Below are 23,404 nucleotides of genomic sequence, written 5' to 3'. Positions count from 1 at the left end.
GAGTATTATTAGCTAAATATTCTTGACATATTTGAAATAAATGTTGCCTAGATTTAATAACACTTCAAATAATTATTTGCAAAAAGGTCTCTATGACTATTATACTATTAGTTGTAATATCCATATTTTAATGTGTAAGGTTTTACTGCTGTAGTTGGCTTTATTATTGCATTTGTCTGTTCAGCAGGCGGAACAAATCCACCCTTCGCTGACCTCTTGTGGTCTCATCGCCTCATTGTGCTTCCATCGTTTAGCTTTAAAAATACGAATATAACAAACGCTCCATAAGCAAAATAATTCGATTAAAAATAAGAGATATTTATAACAGGATAAAGGAGACAACGCATTAGTCTAGTTGACACTCCCTTAGCCGCCTTCGGCGTCGAGGTTTAATTGTCAGACGGCCCCTGAGTAGGTGGGAGTTTCTCTTGTTGGTGTTGGAGGAAAAAAAAAAAAAAAAAGCCCACAGCGCACCCCATCAACACAAGACGCCAGCGATCTGGAGGCTTTCTGAGGTGAGCGATGGGAATGTTTTAAAAGTCTTAAGACCGCGTGGTGGTCTTAAAGTGTGCTCGAGGTGTTTATGGCGCTATTTATGGCGCAATGGTTTTCATCAAGTTACAGAGCTGGAGGAGGAGGAGGAGGAAGAGGAGGAGGAGGAGGAGAGGGAGGTGTGCAGACTGTTGTGAGTGCTGCAGTAAGCGAGCGAAATGTCTGCTATGAAAGAGAGACACCTTTTCATTCAATTTATGCATTTTTATTATTTTAGAAACGAGTCCAAACGACTAAATAAACGCTCAAACGCTCCCTGCGTCATGGCATAGTGTTGTTGTTGTTGTTGGTTAGATGGAGATGTTTCTGGCAACGTGTCAGACTATTACACCCTAACCCACCTTCTCACTACAACGCCGTTGTTCCTCATGGTTGGGAGGGAGACCTTCAACGAGCATCACTCACTCCAGATAGAATACACATAATAAAACATAGCCGAGGGGCTCTTTAGCCACGCTGTGACCCTGCCCCCCTCTCTGCTGTAGCCGGTTGTTGGTCTGTTGGGTTTACACAGACACAAAGCCTTTATTGATCAAGTCCTTTGACCTGTTGAATCAATGCTACCTCTACTGCATATTGAGTTTTTAACTAACCGGTTTTAACACTGTCTTTCTGGCCCTAAAATAGCGTTTTGAAGATATTCCTGAGGTAAACTGAGGTCATAGTTGTTTTTATATAGTAATATGATGCATGTATACCCGTTTTGATTGAATGTTGTATTTGTAGTCTTGTCATTTTTAAAGCCTAGTCAGATTCTATTGTATGCAACAACTTTAAGATGCCTTTTAATGGGTTTTTGGCATTTAAGTGGGTCGTCTGCGCATAGAACATTTTCATGGTAGCATCCTGAAGAATATATCATGCCATAAAGTGAGATTGAGTTTAAGAAAAATATAATTCCATGTAGAAATATGTCTTATTGTTTTAATTGAAAGAAATATAATGAACTTAAGTGGATTTTAATGAGGTCCATACGCCGCTCATTGCATCTGAGGATGGATGATTGTGATGATGGTAATTAGTGTTCATTAATTAGAGAGAGCTGTCGTGTTCCAAGGTTCCCATTAATGTTTTTTTTTTTCATAAACAGAGTTGTTATGAGGATATTTGGGGACACACCACTCCCTGTAGTTTTGAAATGTTACTTTACTGTACTAATGATCAAGATGATCACACCCTTTAAATCAAACTGGTGGTGAGTGTTTGATAATACTATTATACTGTATATTGATGCATTTTATTAAAAGTGCAGATGACTCAGGTATTTATGACTATACTCTTATTCTCTAATTTGAATGTCTTGTTCAGTCAGTGGCTGAAGCGTAATATTTCTTCATGTTTTAATGCCTGACATGGTCTATGACAACAATGACGTTCCCCTATATTGAGCGGAATCAAAAGATTTTCAGCGCGCTGTCACTTTAAATTTTGATCCCACACTTCAAAAGGAAGAGTGCACAGTAAGGCTCCCAAGAATAGAGAGCAATTGAATGCTGGTCATCTTTAAGTATCACACAGACATTAATATTTCAGGATACTCTAACCTGAGATTGAACATTGTGCGGTATAGATATCGTGTACTAATTCAGCATCAAACAGCTGCTGAACAGACAGACGACAGAATGTGAGGATAATGTCTAAGCCTCCTTCTTTACCTGGTTTGTTTGTTTTAGTCTGTGTTTGTTTCAGCACCTTGTAAGGTGGACAGCTCCAGCTGCAAACCGTAAAAACAGTGGCGTGGGTGCACAAATATCCTTTGAGGGTTTTATCCGCATAGTGCCAAGCCTCAGAATCACATAATCTGCTCAGCCTCACTAGAAAGAGTGAAAGTTGCAGACAAAACACTGTGAATATGTATAACGCCCCCTACAGGTCAAAGCTCCAGGAACAACAAACATCAAACCAGATTTTAGTTACATTAAAAATCACTTTTGACTCAAATGTTTTTTGAAAGTAGACGTGTTAGTCTGTTTAGCTCAACACAGTACTCTTTCTTCTAGGAAGTATTTATATACTGTTTTTAGTATCTTTTGTCACCTTTTGTTCCAGTTATTATAAGCTAGCGGTGTTCATTTACATTTACATGTAATACATAAGAGTGGCCAAAATTGATCACATCTTCTGTCATGGTTTATGAAATTTTACATTGCAATACTAAGAGTGATACACAACCTAACTACAGGAGGATACTATTAATATATATATATTATCTTGCTTTGAATACAGTTATCAAAGAGAGTGAGCTCTGCACTTGAGCAAAGACTGAGAATCTGAGAATCTACCCACGCTGTTAACAGATTGCACTCTTGTGTACTTTCCTCTCCTGCCCACTGTGATGATGGTGGTGATGGCAGTGAGATGTGTGTTGCAGGTGTATGTCGTATAAATCCCAGATTGCATCATAAAAGAGATGTACTTCTGTGAGTCGTCACCCCAGCCTCATATATCATATATCATAGCGCTGCTCTGCATGAATACAAATATTAGGAAACCCTTTGGCGAAAGTCAAACAAAAACAAAATAGCAGCTAATTCCATTGTATTCCACCTGCCATCTAACCACAGCAGTTATGTACCATGTATAGGCTGGGCTTTGTTCTTCTGATGTCTTCAGTTGAGTGTAGGCTCACTGCTATTTGAGATTCCTGCTGTGAACTTCCCTTCTATTCCACAGGGGGCCATCACAGTGATACTGACGCAGGCAGCAGTGTTACTGTAAAACAAAGATCGCGCTGCTATAAGCGTCCTATAACACAAGGAAGCAACATGAGATATTCACAGTCATAAGCCGATGTCGTATGCTCTCGCTTGTCATACTGTATGTTAAGGATGCTGAAGACTTCCGGGATGTGATATGAGTAGACTTTTTCTTTTGGTTGACTGGGATTCAGCTTTTATTGTTTTTATCCATTTACTATAAATGACATATATGCGTCATGATAACTGAAACAATCAGTCAATTGATTAATTAAATGACAGAGACAACAGCTTCCTTGCAAATCGATCAATTGTTCTGGATTTTTTAGCCTTCTTAAATATTATATTATTATTGTATTAGATATTCAAACATGGGCTCTAGGTACTTGTTATAAACAGTTTCACTATTTTATAAATGAAAGGATTACTTATGAATGTAAATCAAATTGTCACATGTTAATTAAAATGATAAAGTTTCAGCTTTGACCATGTTTAGAGTGATTTTCTATCCTCCAAACATTATTTGTCTGCGATTTATTTCATTTGATACAGCTTATAGAAACTTGCATTGTCATGCTCTGGTAAACTGACCTTTAATTGAGAAGAAAAACGATAAACAGACATAGATGTTGGGAAAAGAATAATATAGATTTTGACATATTCTGCGTTGTGAGGTCTGCTCACCAACTGTCTTTCAAATCTGAGATGCAGGAAACTGCATCACCACACAATTATGATGCAAGTTTGACAACAAATGCATTCACTTCAAGGCTTGAAGTTCATTTAATTTCATACTGAAGATGAATGGACACTAAGGGCTTCTAAATATGATTGGCAGTAGTGCAATATTAAGAAGGTGATGAACGTTATTGTGAAGCAGCATCGATTTAAAAAAGCAACTACAATGTCCTTAAGGCTTTTTTAAATGAAATGCATGATTGACATCATGTCAGTATGTTGAGGCATATTGTAGTTTGATTGTGTGCTCCTAATAAGGTTAAGATGAAGACATCACTGATGTCAGATGGGTCCTAATGAGGAACGGCCCTGTCCACACAGCGGCAGCAGGGCGGGCACACAGCGACCCCCTGGGGGCGCTACTGAGCACGTGCAGCCAGCCGGGGAGCAGGTGTTTGGTTTGTTGATCACGGCCCATATGTTCAGTCACAACTCCAGTCGTGCTACGGCTCATTCAGCCTTCAGAAAGAGGCTGGGTGGGGGATGATGGCTTCACTGTGTGCTCTGAGCAGACACACCTTGGTGATCTGTGTTTGTGTGTTGTATGATAGAGAGTGACAGAGAGAGAGAGTGTGTGTGTGTGTGTGTGTGTGTGTGTGTGTGTGTGTGTGTGTGTGTGTGTGTGTGTGTGTGTGTGTGTGTGTGTGTGAGGTATGAAAAGAATAAAGCCTCCTTTCTCCCCCACTGAGCAGATTGTGCTAAACTCTCCGCCCCCTCCCTGACGAGGGTTGCCCATCCACAACCCCAACACTACACTCCAACCAAAAGGCCTGTAACTCCTGTGAGGTTGAAGATAAGATGCACTCACACATGGCATCACCATTAAAGCATCCCAAAAATAAACAATAAAAAGTAGGTGGATACGTGTTTCCACAAACTGGGGCTGATTTTCATGATTTTGGCTCCTCAGTTCTAATAAAGGGAAAACCCCTCGTGTGATCTTGCATTTTCGCTGTCAACTCTGGTGTGATAAGAAATGATTAAAACATGAATCAGCCTCTTGTCCGTTCAGCTTATCTATGAGATGCAGGAAAGAATCCACTACAGGGGGTATTTGGTGTGTTGATGGAAAACTACTGGGGTAGACACAATAATATATAATCTCCCAATGAGAAAATCACCTAAAATCCAAAGTACCTGCCCAGGTACAAACTGCAGGCAGTCAAAGTTAGTGACGAGACGGTGAATTAAATAGAACATTAGGGACCGAAAGGGAGAGCGATCGAGAGAGATGTTACCCTCAGACGTTGGTGGAGACCAAAACAGAGTTATAAGGAGGGTGAAGAATAGATTTGCCAGAAACATGGTTTAAAGTGAGCGATGATGATGGAAGCACCTGCTGGATGTGTAAACAGTCAGTTGTTTGCTTTAAATCTGACCTTCTCTAAGTCAGGATGTATTTACATTATTCATTTCACCCACTGGGGACTTTTTATTATGCTCCTATGCCTCCCAGTATCCTGCAAGCGAGAGGTACTCTGACAAATCAGCTTCCACCACTTGTCATCTCGTGTCATAGCTCATGTTTCATTGGCTTGTTAACACTTCATTAGAGGAAGATTGTTTTAGCAGAACACCTTTTAACACCAGGATTTCCATAACCAGGGGCTCAGTTTTAGATTAACATGCAGAGCACAGCAAAAAAAAAATCACTCATGAATATTCTACCAGCTCTGGCAAATGAGGATGTTGACAGGGAAATGTCAAACCTCTCCCGTTCATGCAGGTGTTGTGGCAGGCGGGGAAACGGCATGTTTAACAAGGCTATAGTCAAGAGGAGACGAATAGCTCTGCAGCCATTATTCCTTTATTTATGGTGATTGCAAGTTCTCCTCGGGGGTAGTCTTGCATCTCCCAGTAGCTGCAAGCTGATACTGTGCAGAGGTTTGGAAGCCATCACAAGTTCAGATTTTATTTATGGTTCATCTCTGTGGCAAAACAAGGCCATTTCTCTCATCCCTTCAGGCAGGTTGTGAATCTTGATCCAATTGAATGTTTGATGATGGAAGGAAAAAGGGGGGGTTCCTCATCCTCATTTCAGCATGACAGAGCACTCTTTGAGGGATCTGGTAAAGTGATTTAATGGATCGTAAAAGTGAGTAGTGGATGACAACACATTAGGTTTGAATCTTGGCAGGGAATATCTTGCACACAACAACCGCCTCCCAATGTTGTGAGTCCTGTAAGACGCTGCTGGTCAGTCCACCACTTTGACTAAAATATCTCAACACAGAATGGATTGTCATGTTTGTTTCTTTAAAAGACATTAATAGGTTAGGATACTTTATTGTCCCCTGAGGGACACCGTATTTCAGTGAGGAGTCATTGGTATGACAATATAAAAAACAGAATCCCCGGAGGATTTTTATCATTAAGCTCAAAGTCAGCGTTATAGAACTAATAGCTTGTAGTCTCTTTGTTTGTCTTTATATTTTATTAAATATAATACACCACCAAAAAATAATTGTGCTTTTAAACAATACACCCCCCCCCTTTCTCTCTCTCACACACACACACACACACACACACACACACAGATACCTCAGCTGTTTTCTTTTTCTGGTGCAATGAGCTGATTAGCTGACCTGAGCTAGCGTTTCTCCTCTCTTTCTGCTTCTCTGACTCAAAATCAGGTATACTGTCATCAGCAGCTCGCGGCTCATGTATTGGCTTCAGCATCTGCGACCATAATAGTCCAACTGAGCAGCGGAGAAAAGATTTCACTCACGTTGCCAGCAGGAGGAATAATGTTGCCACCCAAGCCAAACATCAGTTTGTAATCTGCGGCGTTGGCTTGGCAGCTTGAGTCAGGGATGAGGAGGAGAGAAATGAGCAGAGGGAAAGGATTAGAAAGACGTCTCGTGCGAGTTTGATACGCTGGAGAAGAAGTGGATACGATAGGATAACTGTGAACGTGTCTGAGTGTTTGTGTCGAGGGGTGAGACAGAAACATTATCCATGGAGTCTTGTGGTTAAACTGCTGAGTCATGCGGTGACGTTTGTCCAAATGTTGTGTGAATCCGCACCATAGTCAGCCTGTGTCCTTCGGCATCCTGTCCTGTTCTGGAGGTGGAGAGGAGGCAGAGAGTTTGGCTGTTCAGCATCAGCGGCAGGCAGCGTTCAAAGTGAGTGACTCGTCCGATGCATGAAGAAGATGCTGCTTGATTTGTTTGCTACCATTAGCTCATCACAGGAGCGTAACAAAAGGCACATTTAACTGTTTTCCTTCTCGATTTCAGGCTTTTCACCATGATGACTAAACAACAGGCAAATGCTGCAAACAGTATCACCATTGGATTATCACAAATAGTGCCTTTCTATCTAAATAGGAAACTACCAAGACTCAGTCTGGATGCTTTGGTTGATTTATGTTCTATTGATCCCACAACTTCATAATCTCCTCTAAATCAGTCAGTTTGTTTGGAAAAATGGCACTAAACATGTTAAAATTCTGAAATATTTTTCTCAGAGAACTGAATGCGCTCTCCTTGTACTGTAAGTGTTTATTAATCCACTCTTGGTTGTAAAATGATCCTTCTGTGTGTATTGATATGGCAGAGAGAGAGAAAGTGTTCATTGGCTTCTGTGGAAACACAGCCCTGCATTTGCTGTGTGGTCTATCCTCAGGAGATCTCCTCCCCAGTTGTTTCCACAGGGAGGCTCAGATGTTGTGTGATGCTGACAGTAATCCAAATATTGACTCAAGCTATACAGTTTCACAACAGGAAGTAAGAAAGAGGCTACAGTGGTGCAGAAAGGGTTGCTGAAAGATAACTGGGTTGTATTTTTATATTATTATTATTAGATAATTAGCATTATATTCTTGTCCAAACGTCTCCACGTGTCTCCAGACCCAGCTGACACTGTGATAAACAGCAGTCCAGCAGCACTGCCATCGATCAGCTGGCCCTCCTACACCACACGTACTGCCGTGGCTTCTGTTAATAACAATAAGTGCTGCTTAGCAAACGCTTCCCAAAACTGTGATGGAGCTTCTCAGGAAGTGACATCATTGGTGCAGTGGTAAATCCCACAGAGGTTGGGTTCAGTAATGTGAACCAGTTTGGGGACCTTCAGCTTCCTCTCCCTTTTATCCACTTCAATCGTGCGTTATTCCACAGCTCTTGTGAGCGATAGAAAGCAGAGGGTTGTGTTCACTACTGTGTACAATGATGGTGTCTCAAGTGAAATCACTTTATGATGTAAAGCTTTGTCAGCACTCTGTTGCTGCTCCATTTCCTCAGACTGTTTATCCACTGAGGAGCGTACACAAGCCGAGCAGCTGGGAGTCGGGAGGGTATTGATCGGAAGTGTGGAGAGTGTGTGTGCTGCTGGAGGACAGATGGTTCAAGCCTCCAATCTGTGGCCATGGCAGTGTGAATGATCATATCCTGTGCATGCTCCTATAGACGGGGGAAAGACACAGAATCCGCCAATCCTCAACAAGCTGTTCAGAGTCGCAGTGGAGTAAACAGTTTAAGCTCTTACTATTGTACTGTTGGACTGACTTCTCACAACAGAAATGTGCTCGTGTCTACACGGTTGAATGAGCTCGTTGGCATCGTCTTGTATGTTGTTATGGCTTTTCAAACAGCCTGTATCATCCAATCGGCTTGTCGCTTTCTTATGACGTCTCCACGTCCATTAGTCGGATAGAGAAAGAAACGTGGTCAATAATATATGTAATATAATCATTATAATATATATATAATATAATTAATATTGCAACAACTTGTTGACATGCTGGACTCCTCTGTCAGCATGCTCTTAGTGCATATTCGTGTATGAGCACTTTTGCCATAGTTGCACCGTTAGTGTCGTTAGCTGCGAGCCGCCGGCTCAGCTGCCGCCATGTTGAGAGCCACTGAGAGGCAATCGAAATGTTTCTTAAAAAAACAACCATTAAATCACAGTTTCATTACTAATTTCCAGCGTTCCATGTTTGTCATATCTACGTATTTTATTATTGTTATTTATTTCTTACTGCTATTTATTGACATGTGTACATGTGCATCTTTTAGAGTCTTTTATCGCTGCTTTGGAGTGAAATTGTACCTTGCTATACAATGACAAATAAAATATCTATCTATATCTTTCTATCTATCTTGTTTAGTAGGTATTGGAAAGATGGGCACTATGGCAACAGATAACAGGATTTAGACCTAAATCTCCTGCTTAAAGCGAAGCTATACAACTTTTGAGAGAATAAATAAAACATTCTTTATCAATTGAATACCTTCGGGGGGGTTTCTGCTACAGCCTTACAAGGTTTGGTATGTACACATGTTATGGTGGCTAATGTTAGCAAATTTGAAAGGATGTTATTATAAAATCCATATTTCAGATTCAGTTTACTGACTTTTCTCCTCTTGTTCTTATTGTTTTAGTAGGTTAGTATTTAGCATTACTTATAAATTGTAATTTGTAGCTGCAGCGGCTGCTGTTTAGCTAAAGTTAAAGCAAAATGGTCACTTCAATCTTAAAATACAATCACTGGATTAATAGAGACATTGTAGTAATTATCAGTTAACCCAATGTGATCACACTACGAAAGCCCAAGCATGAGAGGTGCAACAGGTGGGTATCAAGGTTGTAAAAAAGAGATGAACGTTCAGTCCAACAGCTTGGCTCATGGTCTCTTTCTTCATTTCTCTGTCCGTCCCTCAAGGCATGGTCCAGTGCTGATGGCACAGTCTGAGCGGTTTGCGACAGGAGCGGAGGGGGGCGCTATGGAGCTGGATGTTCTGAACTTCCTGGACTCTTTTGGGGAAGAAAACAGCACTGCAGAGAGATGCTACCGCTCGCACTCCCGCAGCAGCGTCCTCCAGGGTCTGCCGTTTGGAGGGGTGCCCACGGTCCTCGCCATCAACGTCGTGCTCTGGATGGTACAGATTCACACCCACGCACCCAAACATTTACGATTAACTCAAAAAAAGCCACGGTCAATTAACATTTGTTTGAAATTATGATTTCAAAATGTCATTTGGCCGTTTTATTTTTTATCCCACTTTCAGTGCAGGAGCGTGCAGCTGAATTTTAGTTCATTAAATATATGCAAATATAGGGATGTTAGAATAATGGCTGCAATTAAACTTTTTTAAATATATTTTATCTATTGATTACTTTCTTGAGCATTGTTTTGTTGTATAGAATGTCAGCAAATAGCAAAAAATGTCCATCACGACTTCACAAAGCCCATGGGGATGTCTTAAAAGGTCCAACCAACAGTGCAAAACCGAAATACAAGTGGTGTACGATCATAGAAGACTAAGAGAACCAGAGCACTTTTACATTTGTGAAATCGTAAAAAATGAATCTTTGCTTAAAAATAGATAAATAAATAAATGGAAATTACTTTAAAAAAAATAATGAATAATGTGACAATGTATTAAAAAATCTAAACATAAGTGTGAAACCATACATTTCTCTTAACTTGACCGAGTAAATGTCGTCAATATGCATCCTAGAATTGTCATCACACATAGTGTAATGCAGCGTTCACACTATTCACAAACATAGATTCATATGCGTCCTCCTGTCTCCAGATAATAATAGGCTGTCACATCTTGTGGAGCTTGATCTCTGCACTGATATCACTCTTAATCTGCCACCTCCCTGTTTTAATTGGGTCATTTTATCGCTGCCTGGTTGTCAAGACAACACGGACCGAGTGCTATCTCTTAATGACAAGCATGAGTCAAAGCGCACCCCCCCCCCCCCCGAAAGGCAAGAGGCACGCCTCGACATCAGCTCCATCATGATGATAATAAGTCACGTATAGGAACTTAAAGGAGAGGACACATCAAGAACGAACACACAAATACAACAGAGGAGAGACAAACACCAGGACAAGAGCCAGATAATGGAGAGATTCTTATTTAAAGGAGTTTTGAATCTGACTGTTAATGTGAACATGCACTCAGTATTCTGCTCCAAGCCTTAGTCAAGGCCTCCCCGGTTGTATGCGTGGCTCTGACTTAAGAATGAATCATTTATGGTAGCTATTTCCTTATTATTATTATATGAATCTCTGCTCACTAGACCACGTCTAAAACACTGAATGTCTTCTTAACTTAAATCAGTTAATGGTTTAATGCTGAGATTAAAATCACATCCCTTTTACTTGATTTGCATTTGTCATCCATCAAGATATGCTCTTTATATTGAAACAGGGCTGTTCAGCATGAGTCCTATTGTATACAATGATATGTCATTGAATTGGCTTTTTTCCCTTCATTGTGATGCTACACTTAGCTTTTCTATTTGTAGCTTCATGTTTATTCTTGCTATTGGCCACTCTTGCATTAGTATACCAACCTGCCTAGTTTCCAAGACAACCACGTACCCCTCTGAAGAAAGACAATATCTCATTAGTGGTGCTGCATTTTGAACCTATGTTTAGTTCTTTTATGAAAAGGATTTGGAAAAGCAGATTGCCCCGGATGTTTTTGTTTGATTCACATTCTCATGTTGCCATTCCGTGTTACAGTTCCTGTTGCTCATCTTCTCCTGTCTGAGGAAGGCAGCGTGGGACTATGGCCGCCTGGCTCTGCTAATGGAGAATGACAGGTGGATACATCACACTATACATATCTGATACATTTCTGGTTTGTGAGCCATGATAACATTTAAAATGGAGATATAATTCTCTGTGGAACCACTCCTGAATCCTGATCCTCAGGCCTCCAGCTCCCTCTGCTGGGTATAAATGGTATGAGGGAAATTGCTGCAAAGAGCTACTCTGCCTTTGCCTCCCTCAATCATGTGTTGTCATTGGAGTGATAACTGCAACAGTGGCAATTGTTCATGCATTTTATATTGACAGTAAAAAAAAAAGATATCAATACCGTTCAGATAAACACATAAACAGCTTAATGGTTCATGTGGTTTTGATGGAGATGCTTCTCAATCTTTAAAATGAACCGAATGTAATAAAACCATAAAATGCTCCATTTACAGCAATATTAAACATAGAAAGCAACAAATCCCCACAGAAATATGCAATTTCAAGGACAAGTTTATCAGGTTATCAGGTCAAGTTTCAGTTTTTTTTTAAACAAATATTTCTCAAACACAAGTAAAAATGCGTGAGGAACTATTTTGGCTACAGAGACGATACTTATGATAGGATATGATTCCCTGTTGTTTTTGTTCTTTTCTTTAGATATAGATTTGTTGACAGTAAGAAAAAAACAATACGATGTGAGCAGACTCATCCTTTTAACAAGGAATCGATTCCCAGATACATTTTAAGGATACAAAATGAGACATGGGTCTGCAGCCGTTTTCCTCTGCTTGACCTGAGTCTCCTCTCCAGTGAAGTGCAGGCTTGATTCGTTCTGCCTGACCGGCAGTGGCTTCATAGCACCCAAGGGCAAGCAGCATCTGTGTGTTTTTCCAAGCGGTCCACTAATTCATTTATGCTGCTTAATTTGACACACTGTTGAACTGTCATGGCCCAGAGAGAAATAGCCACAAATTCAATCATCACACTGGCATTTTTAGATTAGACCATGCTGAATATGTTTTTTTATATGTGTGTATACATAAAGAAGATTACATATAGGATGTATTGATGAGGTTGTGTCACAATGAATATTATGATTCTGCTATTTCTGTGTTCTACTTGTCTTTCCAATTCAGTCTCACATCCCTGTTTTATGGAGAACCAAGTGAGAAAGAGAAGACTCCGTCGGAGTCAAGCCCCTCGGACTCTGAGAGCAAAGACATGGTGAGTTTTTTGTTGTTGTTTTTTTTAGTTTTTCATCAGCTCTTTAAAGCATTACATTTTGGATCAATTAAAACTGCGCTGTGGATTTCATCTTTAACATCTAGACACATTTCTCAAGAAAACACATTTCATGTTCTAAGGGTGTAACAAAAGTGTTTTGTACAGCGAAAAATACAGTGCGCATACAGTATTCATGCTGGTAAAACATGCAATTAATAAGTCTGCAATGCCACTCATGATTAAAATCTTGGTTGTCATGGTTACAACTAAAATATGAGTTGTCTGCACAGGAACCGGCATTAGCATGTTGCACTTTTATTATCGAGTCCACTTAAGATGACATTGCCTCAACTGTTGTTAGAGGAAAGTTTGGCTCATGTGTGACTCCATGACACCTGTGTGATAGACTGAGGTCACCGCCTGCCTGTTTATAACGGTGTAAGACAAAGAGTCAGACTGGAGTCATCGCCCTCTGTGCCTACTCAAAGCTGAGGCTGCAGTAAAGTAGTTACTGCTCCAGGCTAGACCTATTAAATCTCTCCCTTTGTGTCACTCTGCAGACCTTATTACGATGCAAATAGTGGAAGCATGCAAGCGGCCAGACGTGGTGTGCTCAGACTTTCATGCATATGTCATCTATTATCTTTAAAAAACTAATCCATTGGATGTTTTATGATTCTCCTTTCAGGGCTTCTGCTCGTGGCTCTCCTCACTTTACCATATGAAGTAAGTACACAAAGCAGTTGCCCTTGTAATTATTTTTTCACCCTTCTCTCATCCCAGCTTCCATCCTTTTATTGGCCCTCAGTCTTCAAAGCTGATGTCACTGGCCAATGTAAAAACTCTCTTGTTATATGTCATTTAGCAGCAACAACAAACGAGTCTGGGCTCACACGACCGCTGGTGGTTTCCCGTTGAATACTTGCTCTTGCACCAGTCTGACTACACACAACAGATTTAGGCCTGTAGAAAAAGGCAATTCCCGGAGTGCCCATGGTTTCCATAGTATTATGGTAGACTTTGGGTGCTTCTGTTTTTAGCTCCCGTGCCAGTGGCTCACCCTGGGAAAGTGCAAACCCACCCTGAGAGTTCGCAATGTGTGGGCCGCCTTTTGACCAGCTTGCCCTTCTTTTCTTCTTTTTTTTTCATGCTTTTTTTTTTGTTTGTTCTATTTTATGACACTGGGTTTCTTGAGCCTCTCGCCTGGTGACCACAGCTTCTAGCACCAAAGTAATGGTGCCACAGTTTGACTCATGATGAGGTATAAGCTGTAGACCCATTTGTCCTCCTGACAATAGACAGAGCTCCATACATGTGCTAGATTTGTACGCCTCTGATTATCATCATATGTGCATATGTGAAAATGTCATTATTGTAGCTCAAGAACAATTTGCAACATCTCTCGTGTCGCCATGTGGCATAGAGTGTTTGGATCTCTTGGATAAGGAATGAAGGCGTTCTGAAAGTTTCCCATCTGTCTGTTTCTGCAGGGATGAGGAGATCCGTAGCAAATGCGGCGTTGACGCCGTCTTGTACCTGTCCTTCCAGCGCCACATCATCCTGCTCATGACAGTGGTTTGCCTGCTGTCTTTGGCCATCATCCTGCCGGTCAACTTTTCTGGGAACCTCCTAGGTATTTTTGCCTCCAGATTATGGTCTAGCGGGTCGACTGTTTGAAAAGCCAAGGGATATCCTTAACCTCAGGAGAGGCATGTGGGCAACTTACAGGAAGAGAAGCCAGGCCACACAGAGACAATCACACACATATATGTACCAAAGGATGTATTGGTCAAATTAACGGAAACTTTAGCCTAAAGCTAGAGTTTAAAAAAAAACCCACACACAATATATTGCATACGTGAAATTAGATCAAAGCTGAAATCAACCCGAAATGTCACTTTAAAATGCATAAATGCATTTAACCCATACAACAAGGTTATGAAACACTCCTATTTCTATACACAAAGGCTACCTTTCACATCATGGGAGTTGCTAGCACACTAGTGGTAATTCATCAAGTCTAAGATTATAGGAAAAGAAGGTGCTTCATTTCCTCTTAATGTACGCATGTAGGTGTGAGGGGTGGGATGGTGTGGGAGATCAGCTGCAGCAGGAAAGCCTTTGGCAGTTTGGTGCTTATTTTTTCGGAAGTGTTGAGTAAGCCATTCTATTACAGGATGAAGACAGGAGCCATTAAGGGGGCTATGAGGAGCTGGGCCGTCCACAGGAACCTGTTTTTATTACTGCTGGCTGTCATCTGATGACCCAGTTTGTCACCCTAGCCATTAAGTAAACGAACAGGGCTGCCATGGTAACAGCAAACAGAGGGTGCTCAAATTGAAACGCCAGAGTTAGGCATGACTGCGATGTTTGAATCTCGTGTGAAATGTCAATGAGATGAGAGAACGTTCATTAAATTGAATGGAAAGCACGATTCTCTAAATAGTGACATTGCTTCAGTGTTGCCTCAGCCTCCAGACAAAAGAGGAGGGGTTTCCTCCAAGTCGTTAGAAAATTAAAGTGTCTCGCTCTCTGTCACGTTTCATTATCTCTACAGGAGACAGTCCTGAAAACTTTGGAAGGACAACACTGGCTAACGTTAGCGCAAAGTAAGTGCCACACTTTATGAATGACATCAAAGCTCATGAAAGGGCCATGAAAAACTGGAGTCTGTCTATAGTCGCTGAAACCCTTTTTGTGCCTCCTAGGGACAGCTTCCTGTGGCTACACAGCGTATTGGCTCTGGTGTACTTCATCATCACGTTGCTGTGTATGGCTCACCACCTGATACGCCTGGAGTACAGAGAAGATGAGAAGGTCTGACGCTGTTTGAAGGGACAGTTCACCCCCCAAATCAGAAACATCTGTTTCCCCTCACACCTGTAGTGATGTTTATCAATCTAGATTGTGTTGGTGTGAGTTGACCAGTTTTCAAATTTTGGGGGTGAACTCATTTAAACTATTTAAAATATCCATCTTATCAAGTCCATGTCAGTCTAGTGTGTTAGCATGCTAATTATGGCTGAATCGAAAATACAGCTGAGGCTTGCAGGAATGTCACAAACTCATAAAATAGACTATGATGGTTGTTAGAGGAAAAATTAATGGATCACCATAGTCAGTAGGATTCATCCTCTGGGGAGAATGAAGCAAATTGAATCATGTAGTTGATGTGACTGTCTGACCTACAGTAGTGAACCAATGGCATCCAAAGAGCCACATCGCTACTAGCAATTCGATAGCATGGCTGATATCATTTGATCAGATGGGGATTTGGATTTTGTTGTTGTTGTTGTTGCAGTTTATCGTTGCAACTTCCTGACGATGGTTTCATTATGTGTTGCAGGTAGCCAGGACACTGATGATCACCTCCATACCAAGAGAGATCTCTGACCCAGGACTCATCACCAAACATTTCCAGTAAGCTACACATGTTTGCTTCTCCTTTTTGTTAAGTTAAACCCTCACCTTATGTTTAATTCATGTCAATGTACAACATCATTGCCTTCATTATGATGAACTCCTTTTGCTCCTTTTATTAGCGAGGCCTACCCCAGCTGCACCGTCACTGATATCCGTTTCTGCTTCGACGTCCACAAGCTGATGGGGCTGGACTTAGAGAGGTACAGTAGCGTCTACAGACTGGAACGACACCATTTGGGATCAGTGTGAGGCTCTGGTCTGAGGATGTTGTGTTTTGCAGACGCAAGGCAATGAAAGGCAGGCTGTATTTTGCCACAATGGCCCAAAAGGAGGGGAAGATCATGATCAAGACCCACCCGTGTGCCCAGATATTCTGCTGCGACGTCTGCGGCTTTGAAAAGGTACTTTTTTTCAGGACTACGTGGATTAGCAGGAGACTCCATGTCGACTTGCAGCATAACCGTGTTACCACTGGATGGCACTGCTATCCAGTGGTAGCAACCAGATATCCTGCCGCCGCAAATCTGGGGATCTCTCTGAGAGGGCCAATGTGTGCTCTACGTTTTCTTTCTGCAGGTGGATGCAGAACAGTATTACAGCGAGTTGGAAGAAAAGATGACAGATGAGTTCAATGCTGAGAAGAACCGCATCTCCATGAAGAGGCTCGGCATCGCCTTTGTCACTTTTCGCGATGAGAGGATGACTGCTGTGTGAGTAAACGTCAGCATGACACCAGAGTTTATGTCTGTCGACTCCTCTCGTCGCATAAACCCAATTACGGAGTCCTTTCTGCATCTTTTGTGCATCTTGTTTCCTTCTCCAGCATTGTGAAGGACTACGGTTGCGTACGCTGCCGTCGCAGACCCCAGCAGTCCAGCATCACCACCGTGGTGCAGTCCCACAAATGGGGGGTCACCTATGCACCCGCTCCCAGTGACATCATCTGGTCAGTACTGACATTACCGGACCTCACATCGTTTTTTAACCTTATTTTCCCTTAATTGGCAAAGTCAACATTTTATACATTGACATCTATTCCTTTTATAGCATTTAAAAGAAGAGGTGATACCCTTCCATCATTATATGTATGGTTGCAGGGAGCTGTAACCTTTCCCAGCATGCATTGCTACAATGACAGAAAACCATTCACACTCACATTAACACAAACAGCAGGAAATGAACTCTTAACTATAATACATTTTATTTATGGGCGCCTTTCAGGACACGTAACATGTACGAAAAATAAGAATAAAAACAGACCAAACATAAAAACAAAGCAACTAAACCTGCATGTCTGTGGACTGTGGGAGAAAACTGGAGCAAACACACATATACACATATTTTGCATGTAATATCCACTTTTACAAGCCGTGCGCATCATTTTGACACATTTCCCTGTAATTAACCCTGACATATTTGGTATCTTTGGAAACCTCTGGATGGCGGCTAGACTTTAAACCAATGTTCTTGTGGGCTGTAATTTTGTTTGTCGAGGCAACATTAGCTTGTAATGACAGACCTCAAAGAGTCTATTTATTTCGACGAGAGGCTACATTATGCAAATGTTGCGCCTCAGCCTTTTGAGAGTATCTTCACATTATTATTTCTATCTCTTTTTTTCTCATCGAGCTCTGTGTAAGAAAATGACAATAACAGAAATATTCCAGATGAATTGCGACGCATTCGCCTGTGTGTAGCACATCTCAAACACATTCCCGTGATTGGATCAGCTAAAATGCACGTTTCTTGTCTCTGAGAGCAAATGCAGCCGTTCCTGCAAGATTATGTAACAAGTGAGGGATGCATATGTATGGGATATTAACCAGAGCGATGGTAGCACTCACTGCTTGTACTTGGCGCCTGGTTGACTGCACTGTTGTTCCCTGCACTAACTAGACGGCTGGAGGAGTTGCGGGCTGAGCAGGTACTTTTGTTCCTTCATTAAGTGTGCTGCTCCCGACACGCTCTCGCCAACTCACATACATGAGGCTATTTCAGGCTTCTGTCAATACACAGTACAGGCATGTCAGGGGAGCGCGGTGTGTTAAATGTCCTGTCCGTCCTGCTGGATGACGGTGAGTCGAGGCTCATTATTTCTCCTGTCACCAGGGAAAACCTGTCAGTGTGCGGCTCTCGCTGGTGGCTCCGATGCGTCCTCCTCAACATCCTCCTCTTCCTTCTGCTCTTCTTCCTCACCACTCCCGCCATCATCGTCAACACGATGGACAAGTTCAACGTCACGAGGCCCGTGGACAGTCTGCGGGTCAGAATTTGAGATAGAGTTGAATTGTGCCACTCGAATGCTGCATTTGATCTCAGTTCAGTCTCATCAATGAATCATTTTTGCTGTCCAATCCAGAGCCCTGTCATCACCCAGTTCTTCCCGACCCTCCTGCTGTGGGCCTTCTCCGTGCTCCTACCCTTCATCGTCTACTACTCTGCTTTCTTTGAGTCCCACTGGACCAGGTACTCACCAGCCATCCGCCACCACTCTCCTCTCTCCTCTGTAATGGGAATGCTTGTCCTTTGGTTCTTCAAATAGACCCTTCTTTTGTCGGCTACAGTCTTCCTCTCAATCTCAGCGTTTCTTTTTTTTTTTTTTTCATCTCAATTATTTTTTTTCCTTTTCACCCTGTTGCTCTTTTTTACTCTCTCTCCCTCCTTCTCTCTGTCACTCTCCCTGCACTGTTATTCTGGGCAGGTTGTCATAGAGATCTCCATGTGAGGATAATGATATGCACAGTAGTCACCATGCACAGGGGGAACAGCACATGGGGACTAGCAGGAGGAGGAGCAGTGCGACTGTGCATAAGGAGGCAACCTCACACAGCACCTATGAGCACCCTTCCCTTTACATAACCACCCCCACAAACGTGTTGCACGGGCGTGATGTGCGAAGCACCGAATGCAAATCGACTGTTTACTGGAGTGAAAAGCGTGGTTCATGCTAATGAACCCGACGGTCCTTTAAATGTAGAGTCAGCTGACCTTCCATTACATTATTTCACATTATAATTCCTTGTTATGAAGGGTGGATATGTTTTAGGACCAAATATGCATTGATGTTCTCACAATTTCACGTTATATATTTAATGTCTCAGATCTGGTGAGAACCAAGTAACGATGCACAAGTGCTTTTTCCTGCTGGTCTTCATGGTCATCATCCTGCCGTCTCTCGGCCTGTCCAGGTACACCTTCTGAAGATCTACACATACAAAACAAGCATAGAACTTCTGCTTTTATATAAAAAAAATACATTTATTTTAATTGTATTCTGTCTGTAGTCTGGACCTGTTCTTCACATGGCTATTCGATGTCAACTTCTTGGAAGAGAAGGAGGTCAAATTCCAGTAAGATTACTCTTTTATTTGAAATAAAAATGTACCAAGAGTACTACGCCTCAGTTTCAGTTGCAGCCATACATTCAGGCTCTTTTATTTTCTTGGTACAGGTGTGTGTTTCTACCTGACAACGGTGCATTCTTTGTGAACTACGTGATCACGTCGAGTCTGATCGGCACGTCGATGGAGCTGCTTCGTATTCCGGCACTGACGGTCTACGCCCTCCGCCTCTGCTTTGCCAAGTCCCAGGCCGAGCGCATTCATGTCAAACGGGTCAGTCGAGCCTTTTTGTGCGTATCTCGGTGTGTTCGTGATTAGCTTGAGCTCTGGTTTTACATGCATCCCTGCTGTGTTTGTGTTTTCATCTGCAGAGCCAGGCCTACGAGTTCCAGTTTGGCCTGGAGTACGCCTGGACTATGTGTATCTTTGCAGTCAGCATGACCTACAGCATCACATGTCCCATCATCACGCCCTTCGGTGAGCAACATACAATGACCCTCTTCCTTCTTCCTTCTTCTGTCCTCCTTCATCATCGCATCACCTTCCCTCTCAGTCGCGTTGTGTGTGTATGTGTCGTCTCCGCTCATGCTGTAACCTCTCTCTCCTCCTCTGCCTGCCAGTCCGATGCAGACTGTGTGAATTTGCTGCTGTAGTCCCAGACAACCAGACACAGTGAGTTGCAAGCCAGACGCCCACTCTGCTCCTGTCTCTGCCCAGAGCTCACCGAGCTTCTATTTGCTCCTCCATCCGAAAAAGGCCCTTTCATACATACCGCTGTTCCGGGCAATTTACCTGTGTTGCTTTCTGCAGATTGACATTTTTCTGGGGCAGAGCCGGGGCAGATCATTTTGTTGGTTGACATAAACCCCACTGGGTGGAACCACAATGAAGCAACACAAGATATCTGCCAAACCCGAAGGCCAAAGCGCTGCTGTCCATTTCCCACAGAACGCTGTAGTGTTTTAGATATTTTAATGTATTTTCACTGCCCCTCTAGGTCTGATCTACGTGATCCTGAAGCACATGGTGGACCGATACAACATCTACTATGCATATGTTCCCACCAAACTCAGCCAGCGGATCCACAGAGCAGCCATCAGCCAGGTCATCCTGGCTCCCATCCTCTGCATGTTCTGGCTGCTCTTTTTCTCCATGCTCAGACTAGGTATCTTATCACTTCCATTTCTATCCTGTTATCGTTTCTGGAGCTGCTATTGTTTTGTGAATGTTCATTATGACATTGCGATGATGCATTTTCTTCTAATCTCCCCTTAACTGTCACAGGTCCAGTGCATCCCATCACCCTCTTCACCTTAGTGTCGCTGCTCTCCTGTATTGCCTTTTCCCTCTTCTGCTTGTGCCTTAAGAAGCAACCGGACAAGTCAACAAGCTACCAGGTCAGACGTGCCACAACTCACAGAGGCTAAGTTCAGCTGAAGTCTCACAAATACGGAGTGAATAGTATGCATTTGCTTTGTTTCAGATGTCTGATCAGCCGGCAGAGGGGACGTTCACTGATGGAGACAGGACTACTGTAACACCAACCACTGCTTCCAGTGTAAGTGCTGCTGGAAAGACATCTGATATTTGAGAGTCAGCGGCTGAACAGCGTTGCATTTATCTGCAATGATGTCAGAGAATATACTCCAGAAGACAATAAACAAAACATCAAGTCTTGGATGGGCATCAAAACCACACTTATTAACTATGATGCGTTAAATGTAAATGGGTTAAAACGGGCAAAACCAGCTGTATTCAGTCGTCTATATTTATTAGTATTGCAGTATTATTGCCATTTTTATACTACAAATTCCTACTACAGAGGAACACTATTGTACTTACGCCACTTTAATATTTTGAATACAAACAATTTGATCATTTTATGAAGTATATTACATTATATATGACCAAAATAAGTCAACTATAACAGTAAAATGCTACTGACACATAGTAATAATCCAATAATATTAAATAATTAATACATTTATGTACTTTTGCTTTTAAAACTTTACTTTCATTAAGGTGGGATTTTGAATGCAGGACTTTTAATTGTAATGGAATGTTTTACAGAGTGGTATTGCTACTTTGACTTATATCTGAATATTTCATGCACCATTACCTGAATGATCCTTCAAAGTGTTTAGTTCAAACACTGGATTTAAAATCTTCTTATTAGACTGGATGGAGGATATGAACCCTCAATTTTTTTTAATTGATCTTAACTTGGTGTGGTGATTATAAAACATAAATCATACTTCCATCTCATATGCTCCCTTGTGATTTACTGTGTGACACCATCATTATGTTGATCGTCCCTCCTCAGCTGTTTGTGGCGTCCGTGCTGCTGGAGCCAGAGCTGGCTTTGACTCCCATGCCCTCCCCGGCCCACCACAGCTATGGCGCCATGGCCAGCTCCCAGAGTTCAGGGCACGGCCCAGCGGAGGAAGAGGAGTGTGAGGAAGGCCACGCCCAGACGCATGAGACTGAGCTCCAAGATCCCCCAGACCCCTACTGCTCCAGACCGATTATGGACAGCCCCGTGGGCTTCCAGTAACACTAAATCCCCAAGCTGATTCCACGTGTCCTTCATCTGGGGAGCACAGATTGCTAAATGCCGTAATGCCGCATTTTCGCTTCTGACCTCAGATGCCGACTTAACTGCCTCAGACCAGACTGGGTTTGTTAGAAAGCATGAAGAAACCTGAAGATGAAAAGGATACAGGACCATGTAAACATCTCCTGAACCTGTCTCATTGACACAAACGTCAATCCCTACAGAAGATACAAACCTAAATGTACACATTATATCAGTAAAACTACCGGATGCTCCGTGACAGGGGTCCCAGCTTCTTCTACGGCTTCATTTGCAAGTTAAAAACAGGTTTGGAAGTAAGGAATGTGACCGGGGTTGGAGTTGCCTTTGGGTTGCTATCAGCGATGTCCATGCTGTGCCACTTGGACGTAAGTGGAGGTGAATGTTCCCACCAGTGTGGGCGGTGTGAGCAGGCTTGCCCCGGCAGACTGACAGAGTGGTCTGGGCACGGGTGATATCTGGTTTCCTCGGCAGCACAGCTCAAGGAGGCTGAGGGTGAGGGCAGCTAGTTGTGAAGCCATCTGCAGTGAGAGAGCAGACAGACGGAGGGCTGATTGTAACTCAGAGATGTACTGTAATATATGTACACTCTCTCCGAAGGAGGCACACGCAGCTTGACTGTACCTTAAGCTTGTCGTACACTTTTATCGATTTAAGGTCGCTATTTTTGCTACAGTATTTTTAATGTCATTGATATTGTGCTTTGGGGTTGGGAGCTGCTGGAGATGGTTTAAGGGTTTGCAGAGATGTCCCTTCTTTATCAGAGTATTCCTTTACTGTGCTGTTTTGATTGTGTATCCAATCCTTTTAAAGAAATAGTTGAACATTTTGCATATGCCAGTTTGCTTTCTTGCCAGGACTAAGTGTGGCAATCGGCCTTCTCATGTAACTAAATTGTAGAAAAATTAAAAATATGCCATGAAGTCTACTTTCTCTCATTGTAGGACAACAATATTGAAATCCCGAAAGGACTTTATTATTTTTTAATTTGAATTACATACATTTATCATTAACATAATGGCTCTTTATTTGTATTCTGTGTGATACTCCAATGCATGTTGTATAAATGAGGTTTGCATTTCTATCCTTGCAGTCAAGGTCAGGTTTCACGCGTGCTACTCTCATTGTCAGGCTGTGTGTTTCGTGTTTCTCCTGAAACTGAATGTAAATGGATTGTTCGTTATTCACATCTCTTGCTGTGCCTTGAAAGAAAAAAAAAAAAAAAACACTTACTTTTGTGTGACAATCCAGCATAGCCTGAAAGATGCTGCATGGACTGAAGAACTCAAGAACACAACGAGTAGTGATTTTAATTTGACAGTCAACAGGT

At 42.2% G+C, this 23,404-nt stretch overlaps 1 protein-coding gene across 2 annotated transcripts; it reads left to right on the top strand.

Annotated features, from left to right (window-relative positions):
* Positions 1-458: 458 nt before the first annotated feature.
* Positions 459-23,359, top strand: tmem63c (transmembrane protein 63C). Of its 2 annotated transcripts, none has more exons than XM_084013534.1 (23): positions 459-515; positions 9,655-9,871; positions 11,476-11,555; positions 12,630-12,717; positions 13,406-13,443; positions 14,208-14,350; positions 15,275-15,326; positions 15,426-15,534; positions 16,064-16,137; positions 16,260-16,340; positions 16,421-16,541; positions 16,717-16,850; positions 16,964-17,086; positions 18,250-18,403; positions 18,500-18,606; positions 19,242-19,328; positions 19,425-19,490; positions 19,592-19,754; positions 19,853-19,958; positions 20,479-20,646; positions 20,766-20,878; positions 20,965-21,039; positions 21,805-23,359. In XM_084013534.1, the coding sequence occupies exons 2-23, from the start codon at positions 9,671-9,673 to the stop codon at positions 22,033-22,035; spliced, it is 2,514 nt and encodes an 837-aa protein (XP_083869660.1). In that variant the 5' UTR covers positions 459-515; positions 9,655-9,670; the 3' UTR covers positions 22,036-23,359. The 2 variants fall into 2 exon arrangements, with proteins under 2 accessions (XP_083869660.1, XP_083869659.1); XM_084013533.1 differs by lacking the exon at positions 459-515 and adding an exon at positions 6,723-7,111.
* The last annotated feature ends 45 nt before the right edge of the window (positions 23,360-23,404 follow it).

Source organism: Eutrigla gurnardus (assembly GCF_963514095.1).
Source record: "Eutrigla gurnardus genome assembly, chromosome: 7".
Lineage (NCBI taxonomy): Eukaryota > Metazoa > Chordata > Actinopteri > Perciformes > Triglidae > Eutrigla > Eutrigla gurnardus.
Note: the sequence above shows the minus strand (reverse complement) of the source record. Positions and strands in the feature narration are given on the sequence as shown.

What these genes read in the sequence shown, in the direction of transcription:
- tmem63c (XM_084013534.1), top strand. Translation starts at nt 9,671, where the DNA reads ATGGCACAGTCTGAGCGGTTTGCGACAGGAGCGGAGGGGGGCGCTATG. An exon ending in CTGCTAATGGAGAATGACAG is followed by an intron (nt 11,556 to 12,629) that starts GTGGATACATCA and finishes TTTCCAATTCAG; the next exon opens with TCTCACATCCCTGTTTTATG. An exon ending in ACGTCTGCGGCTTTGAAAAG is followed by an intron (nt 16,542 to 16,716) that starts GTACTTTTTTTC and finishes TTCTTTCTGCAG; the next exon opens with GTGGATGCAGAACAGTATTA.